General features: G+C 53.3%; 1 protein-coding gene across 1 annotated transcript; it reads right to left on the bottom strand.

The window, feature by feature from the left end:
* Positions 1-5,782: 5,782 nt before the first annotated feature.
* LOC137467501 (alpha-N-acetylneuraminate alpha-2,8-sialyltransferase ST8SIA3) lies at positions 5,783-10,138 on the bottom strand. Its single transcript, XM_068178973.1, has 4 exons — positions 9,890-10,138; positions 8,731-8,853; positions 6,427-6,984; positions 5,783-6,210 (listed from the first exon to the last, which is right to left on the bottom strand). Exons 1-4 carry the CDS (start codon positions 10,066-10,068, stop codon positions 5,928-5,930), a joined length of 1,143 nt encoding a protein of 380 aa, XP_068035074.1. The 5' UTR covers positions 10,069-10,138; the 3' UTR covers positions 5,783-5,927.
* Positions 10,139-12,167: the final 2,029 nt, after the last annotated feature.

The following is a 12,167-nucleotide window of genomic DNA, read 5'->3' as shown; positions in this document are numbered from 1 at the left end:
GGACGGGCGGCCGGGAGAGCAGCCGAGCAGGGGCGGGCGCGGTCCCAGTGGGCTCAGGGCCCGAGGGGACAGCATACCCTCGCATGGAGCTGGCAGGAGGCGACTTGCCTGCTGTGGCACAGCCCATGCAGGGCACCCGTGCCAGGGCACTGGGTCGGGCCGTGCCCGCTGCGCGCAGCTGTGCAGTTCACTAGTTCTCCCTGCTCCTTTGATCAGTAGCAGTAAAAGCAGCCGTGTCCTTGAGTTTTGTGTCTTCCTTATCTCGTCCCTGATAACCGTCTCCGTATTTGTGAAAGTCCCACCTCCACTGGGTCTTTCCAGTAACTAAAAGAGGGAACTGGGGAGAAATGTCATCTTTTGGACCCTCGATCATCAGGCCACTCTCCAGAGCACCTGGTATCTCCTAGCAAACAGGTTGTGTATGACAGCACCCAGTTTCCCTACAGATTGGATCCCAAAGGATAATGATCCATTTCTTTCCATGCTGCTATCACAGTGTCTCTGGAGCTCACGGTGTTTTCTGAGCTGCTTTTTGGCACTAATCAGGCGGGTATAAAGTGAAGTTCCCCCAACCCCAGCTACTCCTCCCACTGCCAGCTTGTGGTGAAGAAGGAAAAAGAAAGGAAGACAGAAAAGAAAGCCCTGGCGTGAGGTGCCTTTGTTCAGGGTAACTTATGCGTGAAATCTTTTTGTCCTTCCTAAAGGAAGGCAAAAGTTGCAGTTGATCTGGGGAAAAAAGAGGCGAGTGCAGCGCTCCTGAGATGGAGGTGCCTCTGTGGGCAGGCGGGAGGAGGGTGGGTGGGCAGACCCTGATGGGAATCTGGCGCAGCAGATGTGCTGGTGTCTGTGTCTTCCCTTTTCCTCCCTTTTCCTCCCTTTTCCTCCCTTTTCCTCTTGCCTTGCCTTCTCCTTCTCCAACAAATTCCTCAGGCCTTTGACTTTTCCTTTCCAAACCTGCACCTGACGGCTGCAATCCCTGAGGATGTTTTGTTACACTGTAGTGTCTAATTCTGGTGTCTTTCCAAATTCGCGTCACAATCCTCCTGGGAATCAAGGTGTAAATATCCACGCGTGGTGCAGTTGTACCCGAAGGTCCAATCTGATGGGGCTGTGCCTGCCCTCAGAGGCAGGAGGGTGCTGGGTGTCCTCTGTGACCCAGGCAGGACAAGGTGCAGCCGAGCTGGCAGCTGGGCACGGTGGGCAGGAGCAGTGCCAGGAGCTGCTGCTGCTTCCAGCCCAGCGAGCTTGGGCTGCCCAGCGGGACAGCGTTCCCTGCCTGCATGGCTGCCTTTGCCAGAGGCTTTCCCTCTGCTCTTGGGGGAGGGAGGAGGGGGGTTCTTTGTTAGCCTTCCTTCTCCTGTCTGCCTGCAGCCGGGCCTCCCCGTGCCACAGCCAGGTGCCCTTGCTCCCCACAGAGAGGCAGCAGTGTCCAGGGATGGCGGGGTGGGACAAACCTGGGGGTTGACCTGGCCCAGCTGAGCTTTCTCGCCCAGCATCCTTCTGGTTTGGGCTGTGACTCCCCTGGGAATATGAAATTTAGTTCCTCTCATCTTTTGTTCTCTGGGGTTCGTCTCTGTAGTGTCCTGCAGCAGGTCCACCTGGCACTTGACCCAAACCACGCAGGAAGGGGTGACTCCAGGGTGACACCTCAGTGCAGGACACGGCACAGGCACGGGGAGTTCTCCTCTAAAGAAGCTGTCACCAGCTGGCCAGGGCCTGCAGATGTCATTTTCACCTGCTTGTAAACAAACATTGCAAGTGTTTTCTTTGGCATTTTGAAACTGCTCTCACAAGCCCATTCAGAGGGAGCAGCTTCATCCCCTCAGGACACCTTTCCAGGGATGGAGGCAGAGCTGGACATGGGGTGTGGGGTTCAACCCACGCTGGCCACTGGCACCCTGCAGCCCCAGCACCAATGGCCAGCAGAGCCTTCCTCACATTTACCAGTGCAAGAAGAAGGAAAGGGATTTTCCTATCCCATCCCCATACCCGAACTGGGTTATAGGACTATAAATCCCTGCCTCTCTGCCAGGATGGTCTCAAGGATAAGTATGTGAGCTGTAGTGGGTATTAGTGGTGGGAGGCACACAGACAGCACAAACAGAGGATCTGGCATGGCTCTGCTCCTGTGCCTGCCAGCCTGAGGGACTCTATCCTGGGAGTTCATGTGAACTCCTAAAAACACACGGCAGAATTCCTGCCAGGAGCCGCTGAGGACACTCTGCAGTGCTGGAGCAAGCAGCAGGTCACCTGCAACGAGTAACAGCAGTGGGCTGTAAGATGTTCCTGGGGATGTAATTCACCTTAATGAGCAAATACCCTGAGCCAATCAGTGCCCACATTCCCACACTTTTTATCTCCATGTATTTCACAGGAGTGCAGAATTTGGTCCATCACACCAAGCTTGTTGCACTGAGTAATGAAATATAGGGAGCATTAAGCAACAATTTTGGCAACTCCTCTGGTGAAGTTTTCCAGTAAAACCTATCAGTGGCCCTGAGCAGTTCGGGAAATAATAATAAGGAAGAAGCAGAAGCAGTGGAGTTTTACAGACTCCCAAAGCACAAGAAACCATTTTATTTAAAAACAATGCATTAAATACCAGGTTATGGCACATGAGTCAATGCTGCAGGCACATCACACCACGGGATCACACTGAGAGCTCCTGAGCCCCAGTGCTCACGACGGCGACGCGGCACGGTCACGAGGGGAGCCAGGGCACGAAGGGCTGTGCAGGCACGCTCCAGCCCCAGGCTGGGGACACACACTGCCCGGTCCCGGGCTGGGGACACACACAGCCCGGTCCCAGCCCTCAGGCCAGGTCCCGAGGCTCTCTGTGGCCGTGAGGCTGGAGCAGCTCTGCTTGCAGCGTCCTTCCCACCGCTCACCTGAGAAGTGCCCTGGCCCGTTATGAACGTCAGCCATTGAAAAATAAACAGTGCTTTTAGTATGGCCCTTACTAATGAAACCTTTATTACAATTATGGCGTTTTTTTCTTTTTTTATTTTTTTTATCGAAAACAACTCCATCAGGCATTGAACTGTAGAGCCATTGAAATAAAGACACATTCATTTACAGAAAACCTGCTTTTTCCTATTTGCCTTGGTTTTGCAGCCTCCATTCACAGTTAGTTCTGCTTCACAAACTCTTGCTTTTTGGCTTAGTCTTACAATTAAACCTGGTAGCCAAATGCCTGTTTTCACATGCCTTGCTACCATTCACCGAGGAGATGCAAGCAACAAAAATAGAGACCCAAGATGTATAAAAGACGAGAGGAAACATGTATTCCCAATCCTATGTACACCCCCAGCACCTTGGCACCCATCCTGTTGGCAAAGGGGCTGGAGAGGGGAGGGCAGCCCCCTGCACCTTGTAAATAACAATTAAATAAATAATAAAGAGACTTGCTTATTAATGCAAAGGCATTCCTGCTGGAGAGAGGCAGCCCCAAAGAGCCTCTCCTCCTCAGCCACTGTCTTCTCCATCCCCTGCCATCCTCACCTTTCCCTCAGACCCCACCTGGCAAAACAAAAGCCGTGCACTTTGAGATGGTTTTCCACCTTGCATGAGCTTGGGAGAAAGAATATTGATACTAAGAAGCAATTTACTTCGGGCTGTGCTGTGCCATCGATCACGGGGCAGAACTCCCATTAAAATCAATGATTCTGAAATGTTCAATGTGGGTCTGGAGCATCGATGGGGAGTTTTGCTTTAAAAATCAATGATGTAATATGGCGCTCTGTCAATAATTTTTCTGTATTCCCATTTCCAAATATTTGCAGTCAGTTTTGTGCTTCCTTCTCTGCATTTGGTGCCTCTTTGTGCTTTTGGAAAGTTCTGGTGGTGATGCCAGGGCTGTGCCCAGGGCTGGCAGGGGGTTGTACCCCTCTCCACGACCATGGGAGGTTCCAGAAACTGTATGGAGCACACTGCTCCCTGCTTTCATGCCAATATAATGATAATAGTTCTCATTTCTTTAATTTGCTGATGAGAAATGATGGGTCCCCACAGGAAATTGGCAAAAGGTCTCTTGATAAAAATATCTGGCATTCAGACAAGCCAAGAAGGGTCACTTGGGGTTCAGGGTGACCCTTCTGCCCTGGCAGGCTCTTTGCCATTAGGATTAGGGTTGCTGGGCCCTGCTTTACCATGGACCCCAGTGACCAGCACAGCTGCTGTACGGCTCCATCGGAAACAATATCAGAAATTATTAATTCCTGCGCTTCATTAAAGACCAGTGCAGAGCTCTTCTTTTCCTGTGCAATTTCTAGGCTGGGGATAAACAGTCTGTGTGCTCCAGCACATGAAGAAGGGTCCCTGCAGGCTTTGGTGGGACTGGTGCCGCCCAGCCGCTGCCAGCCCCACAGCTCCCAGAGGCTGTGATCCCACAGCCCTTTCTGGCACTGGGGGGACCCAGTCCTTGCCTGGGGACATGGCACTGGGACATCACCCTGCACCTCTGTGACTCCATGAGCACAGGCACTCGAGCTGGACCCTGATGAGCAAATGTGAGGAGCACAGGACTGGCCAGAGCCCCAGGAACAGTGGCTGGGGCAGCTCTGGACATGGGGCAGCAAGGGTGTGGTTCAAGCCCCATCACAGCCCTAAACAGCCTTTGGAAAATCAAAGCTGGGAAATGTGGGATAATTCAAATGAAGGAGAAAGCCACCAGGTCCTTCTCCACCCAGGGGCATGGGGGAGAACCATCCTGGCTGGGGGAGCCAGTGGAGCTGCGGTGCCACGGTGGGCACCAGGACATGCCTGGGGCTGCTCAGCTTGGGTGTTGTGGTTAAATACTTGCCAGCATACTCATAAGAAACCCAGTCATTTCCCAGGCTCCTTTATCCTGAGACATAATGGCCAACACTTCCCAACTGTAAGCGACCCTATTGTTTGTCCTGTCCCCAAACAGTTGGACTTCCTGTGGTGCCAAGGAAGCATCTGCCCTGTCTGCCTTGGAGTGCTGTTGGTGATGGGAAAATGGGCACACTGCTCCAGCCATCTGACTGGTGAGTTAGAGACATAAATGGGGAAATTTGGTCATGGCATTTCCTCTTCCCTGCACTCCAGCTCTGCTCACTTCCCTGCAAAAACTGGTTTTAAAAATCACAGCACCTGGCTTCCATGTTTGCCCATCCTGCCAGTCCCTGCCCAAGCAGAGGGATGGGGTTTGGGGCTTTCTCACCAAATATGTCTCCAGAGAAGCCTAATTCCATGTATTGTGGTGGTTCAACTTTAAAATCAAATGACACAATAGTATCAGATGGATGGGAATGAGCATGCCTCCATCTGTCTACTCTGGACTAGGATCTGTCCCGAAAGGAATTAAAACATTGAAGTATCCCAAGAGTGATATAAACACCTAGCTAAGGTATGAGCCACTTTGTGACCTTCTTCTTGTTATTCTTTAAAAAATGTAAAATTCAGTAAATACGAAAATACCCAAGCGGTGGAAATCAGGATCCACACTGAGGAACTTGCGTGTGACGATGCGCTGCAATTCCAAGTGGCTTCCTCCATCGGCCACGGCAACGCTGAGCTATTGAGAGCAACAGATACAAAAGAAGCAAAACCTTTCAAAAGTAGCATTTCTAGCTCTAATGGGAAGGAACAATAAAATTATTTAGGGTGTTTAGTAGAATGCTAAAATATGAACAGATATTAAAACATACTGAGTGGCTTATCTAGAAATGCAAAATGTTTCAACTTTGCAGCTGCACAAATCGCATCCACAGAATATGATAAAAGCTTCTGCACCGCTAAATATGCCGAAACCCTTGGATGAGCAGTAGCTAAAAAGCATCTTTAAATTATGGAAAAGATTCTAGGGTGGGTTTGTTGCCTGTTTAGAATTCTATCTGAAGAATGTTTAATTTGGTTTTGGGCACTTTTTTAGACAATTGTTTGGCACTTCAAGATTTAGGTTCTTAGGCACAATGCGACAAGGTGAGCTTGGCCAGTCCTTCACCGTGCATCCTGTAGAGCAGCTGGAACTCTGCAGGCAGCTGGTGGGACTCCTGCCACTTGGTGGTGAACTTGGTTCCCTTCTTGTCATAGTAGTGGTACGGGAGGTCCTCCCGCGTGTTGGGGTCGAAGGCGAAGGGCCAGAAGCCGTACAGGTGGATCTCGTCACATATGGCCGAAGCCAGGGTGTACATGAGGATGCCTGTGCTCAGCCGCTTCGGGGACAGGTGCTTGTTCCGCCAGTACCTGGGAAGACAAGAAGGAGAGTCAGAATCAATCTGCCCAGAAATAACTGAAGGCTGCTCTGAAGCAACCACAATGCTTCAGTGGCTCTGACAAGAAGTGGTCCTGACTAGCCAGACTGTGCCTCCCACATCAGGCATGAGGGGAACAATCAATTAAGAGATGTATTTGTACAAAGAGATGTACATGGCCACTTAAATGCAAGGCAAGCCCACCCACCTGTTAACGTGCTGCATGATATTTCCTGGCCAAGCCAGCTGGACCTTTAGCTGCCCTCTGTGCTCAACAAAGAAGTCAACCAGTGTTCTCGTGACTGTTGCTGATGTGTGGAAGAAAAAGGCAGGGATCCAAAGAATGGCCCCATCGAGCTTTTTCAAACTTAAAAAGAAGTTGTTGCGATCCTGAATGGTCAAGAGGTTGTTGTAATACTTCTCCAGGATGCTGGGGTTGAAGGTGGTAAGGTTGGTTTTCCTTCCAACATCTTTCTGGAAAGCCTCAGTTGGAGCAAAATTGCACCGAAAGACAAAATCCGATTTATCAATTTCCTGCCCACACTGGCTCCCGGTCAGGATTCCGCTGTTGCCGACCACAGCACAGATGTTGTAGTGCTTGTTCAGGATGGGAGACACGTCAGGAAGCAGAGACTTGAAGTTATTGCTGATGGAGAAAACATACTTATGGCTGGAATAATCGTAGTGCATCAGCTGCCCGATCCGAACACTGCTCTTGGTCAGAGAAAAGTTTTTGATGACGTCGACATGCTGAAGGATTTCTTGCCTAAAACAAGAGCAAAATAACAGAAACCATGGAGTTCTAATTCCCTTTTTTTTTGCAGTTGGTTTGTTTTCTGTCTAGACTTATATTTTTCCTTTTTGAATTTAAAGTGTACTGAAGTAGTTTCCTGAGCAACGTGGTGCAATGGCTTTTAAATCAATATAAATAGATGGGAATGAGGGAGCTGGCTCCTCACCTTGAGCTCCACTTGGATTTACCAGCTGGTCCCCATGGATGCCAGCTCAGGCTGTGTCTGTGCCTCTTGGAATAGTGTCAGGATTAAAATATGGGATTGGCTGCTTAGGACAAGGGGTGCAGCTCCCACTACACCCCCCACAGTCCCCCAGCTGCGGGGTGTGCACTGCACCACCCTGTCTGGGCTGTGGCACAGGGTGAGGACAGCTTTCTGCTGGGGCTGTGTGTGCCTTTCATTCCTGGTGCAGCCACAAGGCCAATATTTATATATATATATATATGTTTATGTTTTCATTAACAAGCTTCCAATCACAAAACCAAGCGGCCGTCGCTGTCTCCATCTATGCAAATACAGCTCCTTAATTCATATTTGGACAAGCACAGCAGCACTTTTAGGAGGGTTATTAGGGATACTTACAAAGCAAACAAAACCAATCCTGCTTGGGAATTTCCCTTGCAGGGCATAAAATTAGAAACTGAATAGGACTTTATTTACTTATGTTTATGGAAAACAAACAACCATTCCTCCAGCTCACATCCTCCAATGTCTGAGCAATAATGGAGTCCCACTGGGTGCCCTAATTATGGGTTCTGGCTGACGGACAAGTGCAAAGGCAGCTGCTGAGGCATCAGCTAAAATCAGCAGAGGGGTCGCACAGGAACAAGCTTATGGAGCTGCTGGTGCCAGGGATGGAGTAACACTGAGGGTGGCCACGGTCACACAGCCTGGGAGGTCCTGGGGAAAAGATCGGACTAAGTGCCACCTCTTCTCTGTAGCCCACGGCTCCTGAGGGCAGCGTGTGGCAGCACTGGAAGGGAATTACTTGTCCTGCTGTCCTTGGACAGTGGCCTGAAGGGAGGAGAAAAGCCCAAACCCTGCACTGAGAGGTGCAGCAGCTCCATCCTGCCTGGCCACAGAGCCAGATTCCTTCTCCCCAGGTGGCACATGTGAGCAGAGCCACGAGGCAGTCCCTAAACCAGCAGGCATTTGTCAGGACAAAATTACAGTCCAAGATGGCAGTAGCTGTCTTAAATGGCTGCACGGTTTTATTTTCTTTTATAGAAATGCTAAATATATGTAATCAGCAAATAGATGTATGTATAAGGAGTACAAAGCTCTGTGCCTGCCCCTGCAGCCGGAGCGGAGCTGGAGGCAGGAGCAGCACTGCACTTGCTCAGAACTGCCAGCAGCTGGGAAGTTTCTCTGCGTGTCTTTGGCCTCCATGAACACAGCCTTTCATGGCTGTTACAGGCCGAAGTGTTTCCACTCTTAAACCACAGTTATTTATCCTGGAGTAAGGACAATTCCACTTGCACACCAGGAAACTGGGTCACGTTCTAGTACAATAATGTGTGTTGCAGCCTGGTGTCCTGCTCTGAAATAATCAAATCTTTCGGGACAGCTGCAACTGTCTGGGGAAAAGCTCTGATTCCGCCTTTGTCTCTTGCCGCTGGCAAATTCCTCGCAGCTCAGAGTGCTCAGCAGAGTGCTGCATTCCCTTAACTGCCGGTGGGAAGGGGCACAGCCGGGGCCGTGCCCAGGTGCTTGCTCACCTCTGGTGGGCGAAGGCGCTCCGGTTGAAGACCCACTTGGAGGGCTTGTCCTGCAGCTCTTGGCCCAGGGAGTTGGTGATGGGGACGAACGAGGGGTCCAGGAATTTCAGTGCAAACTGAGACCTGGAGATGGGCACAGACACCAAAACATGCACACGCATGGAGACACATGGAGACACAGAGACAGCCATGTTCACACATGGGGACATCCATGCATACACATGGAGACACAGAGACAGCAACTTACTCACATGGGGACACCTGTGCACACACATGGAGACACCCGTGGACAGACATGGGGACACCTGTGCACACACATGGAGACACCCGTGGACAGACATGGGGACACCTGTGCACACACATGGAGACACCCGTGGACAGACATGGGGACACCCGTGCACAGACATGGGGACACCCGTGCACACACATGGGGACACCCGTGCACAGACATGGAGACACCCGTGCACAGACATGGGGACACCCGTGCACAGACATGGGGACACCCGTGCACACACATGGGGACACCCGTGCACACATATGGAGACACCCACGCACACACATGGGGACACCCACGCACACACATGGGGACACCCACACACACACATGGGGACACCCACACACACACATGGGGACACCCGTGCACACACATGGAGACACCCACGCACACACATGGAGACACCCACGCACACACATGGGGACACCCGTGCACACACATGGAGACACCCACGCACACACATGGAGACACCCGTGCACACATATGGAGACACCCACGCACACACATGGTGACACATGGAGACATCCATGCAGCACACGAGTCCACCCACGCAGACACAGAGATACCCACGCAAGCACACAACACACATGCACACACAGACCACACGCAGACAGCCCACACACCCCACGGGCCCCCACACTGCCCGCACAGACCCGCAGCCCGTTACCGGCCGTGCCCGACCCGTCCCCGCGGCCGCCGCCATCAGCACCACGGAGAGCGGCGGGCGCCGCCGCCGGGGATGCGGCCGCGCCGGTGCCCCCCGCCCGCCTCCCCGCACCCCGGGCCATGCCGTTGCCGCTCCCGGCGCTCTCCGGCCCCGCTCCCCCGTTCCCCTCGCTGCCCGGCCGGCCGGGCCCGGGCCCGCCATGGCGGGCCGCGCCTCACCGGAATCCCGCGTGGAACATGTACATGCGGGGCCCGGCGGCGCCGGCGGCGCGGGGCGCCCCGAAGATGTTGTCCTTCTTGAGCGAGACGTAGCTGATGAGGGACAGGATGAGCAGCGCCACGCTGAGCATGACGAGCCCCAGCACGCTGGCCACCCGCACCATCTTGCAGCTCCGCATGCCGGAGGCGGCCCCGCGGCTGGGCGGGTGCGGGGCGGCCGCGCCGCTACATTGGGGGCGGCGGCGGGGCCGGGGCCGGGCCGGCTCCGCCGCGCTCGCAGGAAAATGGAGGGACGGGGCGGTGAAATGGCAGCCGGGAGCGCCCGCACGGCCCCGCAGGGACCCCCGCTGCCGCGGCAGTCACGGCGGGACGGCCTCGGGCACAGCCCAGCGCCCCCGTGACCCCCGACAGCACCGGCGAGCCCCCGACACCCCCGTGCTTCCCTCCCGATAGGCCCAGCGAGCCCCCGTGAAGGCCCTGTGCCATCCCCCAGCCCCAGCGTGCTCACCAACAGAGCCAGGTTTCCCCTCAACGTCCCCAGTGTGCCCTCAAAAGCCCCAGTGCCACACAGAAAGCCCCAGTGCCCCCCAACAGCCCGGGGGTCTCCGCAGCAGCAGTTCCCTCCCCAGTGTGCCCACCCTGACATCCTCAGTGTTCTCCCAGCAACCCTAAGGTGCCCAGACCACCCTTCCCACTGCCCTGGGGTGCCCAAGTGACCCCCCAAAAGCCTTGTGTGTCCCAGTCTGGCAGCCACAGGGACCCCCCCCGACCCCATGGAGCCCCCAGATATGCATGAAGGCTGAGCACGGCTCAGCCATGGGGGCCTGTGCCTCTGCTGGGGGACCCATGTCTGGGTGGGTGCACAGCATCCCCAGCTCCCATTTCCCTGTGACACCGTAGATCCCAGGTGGCCTATACGGAGCAGTGGGAGCCTGTGCTGGGCAGTGCAGGCTCTGTGCCGGCTCAGAAAACCCCTTGCTCTTTAAAAGCCTGGTGTCTGGAGCACGGGTCACTAAACTGCCCGCTAAACCACAGAGCAAATCCCATGTGAACTCTGAGAGAGCCTTTTGCACTCCCAGGGATGTCTCTCATGAACACGACCCCTGCATGCTGCATCACACTCAGTGTTTCTTCAAACTCCATTTTTCCCCTCACAAAGCCCCCCCCAGCCCACTCTGCCTCCAAGCCCCAGGTTCACTGAAGTGCCTCATAAATAATAGATCCTGTCTTTGTAGCCCCGTCCTTGCTCTGGGCTATTTCCTCCTGCTCTCCATGCACGGAGCTCTCTTTGAAGAGCAGGAACATGAGGAGCTTGCAGGGCTGGGGCTTGCATCAGTGTGGTTCTTCCGCCTGCAGTGGGAGTTCGGCCAGAGTACGGCCTGAGGTCTATATCCGACTGCTGCGGGATGCCTGTGGCTTTGGTGGAGCGAGAGAAAAGGCTGGGAATGCAGGAAATAGCAGTGGTTTGATACAGGACATAGGCATTTTTTTGTGGCTGTCACCTGATGTCTGCTATTGTCCACCCAGTGCATGGTGTCCCCAGCTTCAACATGGTTAGTGTTGTCTCAGTGAAATCCAAGGCTTTCCCGGATAAACCAGCTGCAAACTTTAGCTTTAAATATTTTAGAAATCAGTTCTGTAACATTTAATATTGTCTTCTGTAGTTTCTGACCTTGAGTCTTGGGGGTAGGAATAAACCCCAGAGTGAGACTGTGCAGCCCTGGTGTCACAATCCTGTCCACTATCCTGGCTTTTCTCTTACAGGAGAGTTCACAGCCGCTGGACTGGGAAAGACCATGCAGTTCCAAGCCCCTGCCACAGGCAACTTCCACAGGACCAGGTTGCTCCAATCCCCATCCAACATGGCCAACAAGAGAAGCAGCACTACTGCGGTGTCACCATTTTTGGGGACAGCTCAGCTGGAGCAGCCTGGAGCTGGAGCAGGGACAGTGATGGCACTCTGGTCCTGTGTTTGGACCCGTTTTTCCTCTGATTCTGCCCATGCAAAAGCGATCTGGGAGGACCTTGGGAAGGTGTTTTGCTAAGAAATGTTTAAACCCTGCCGAGTGCTGCAACCTCTCCCCTGACCCTCAGTGAGCCCCAGCCCCACCAACAAGTTGCAGTTGAAACAAAGGCAGTTCTTGCTTCAGATTCTTCAGAGATAGCAATATGTCAGGAGCCCCTGGAGAGGCTGAAAGTAAATGAATCAGTGCTAGAAAGTGAAGGATATCATCCGTGCTGAATGGTGAAAAGGAGTCCTGAACAGTATCTTCATTGA

Source organism: Anomalospiza imberbis, unplaced genomic scaffold (genome assembly GCF_031753505.1).
Source record: "Anomalospiza imberbis isolate Cuckoo-Finch-1a 21T00152 unplaced genomic scaffold, ASM3175350v1 scaffold_66, whole genome shotgun sequence".
NCBI lineage: Eukaryota > Metazoa > Chordata > Aves > Passeriformes > Viduidae > Anomalospiza > Anomalospiza imberbis.
This window is presented reverse-complemented; position numbering and strand designations above follow the sequence as displayed.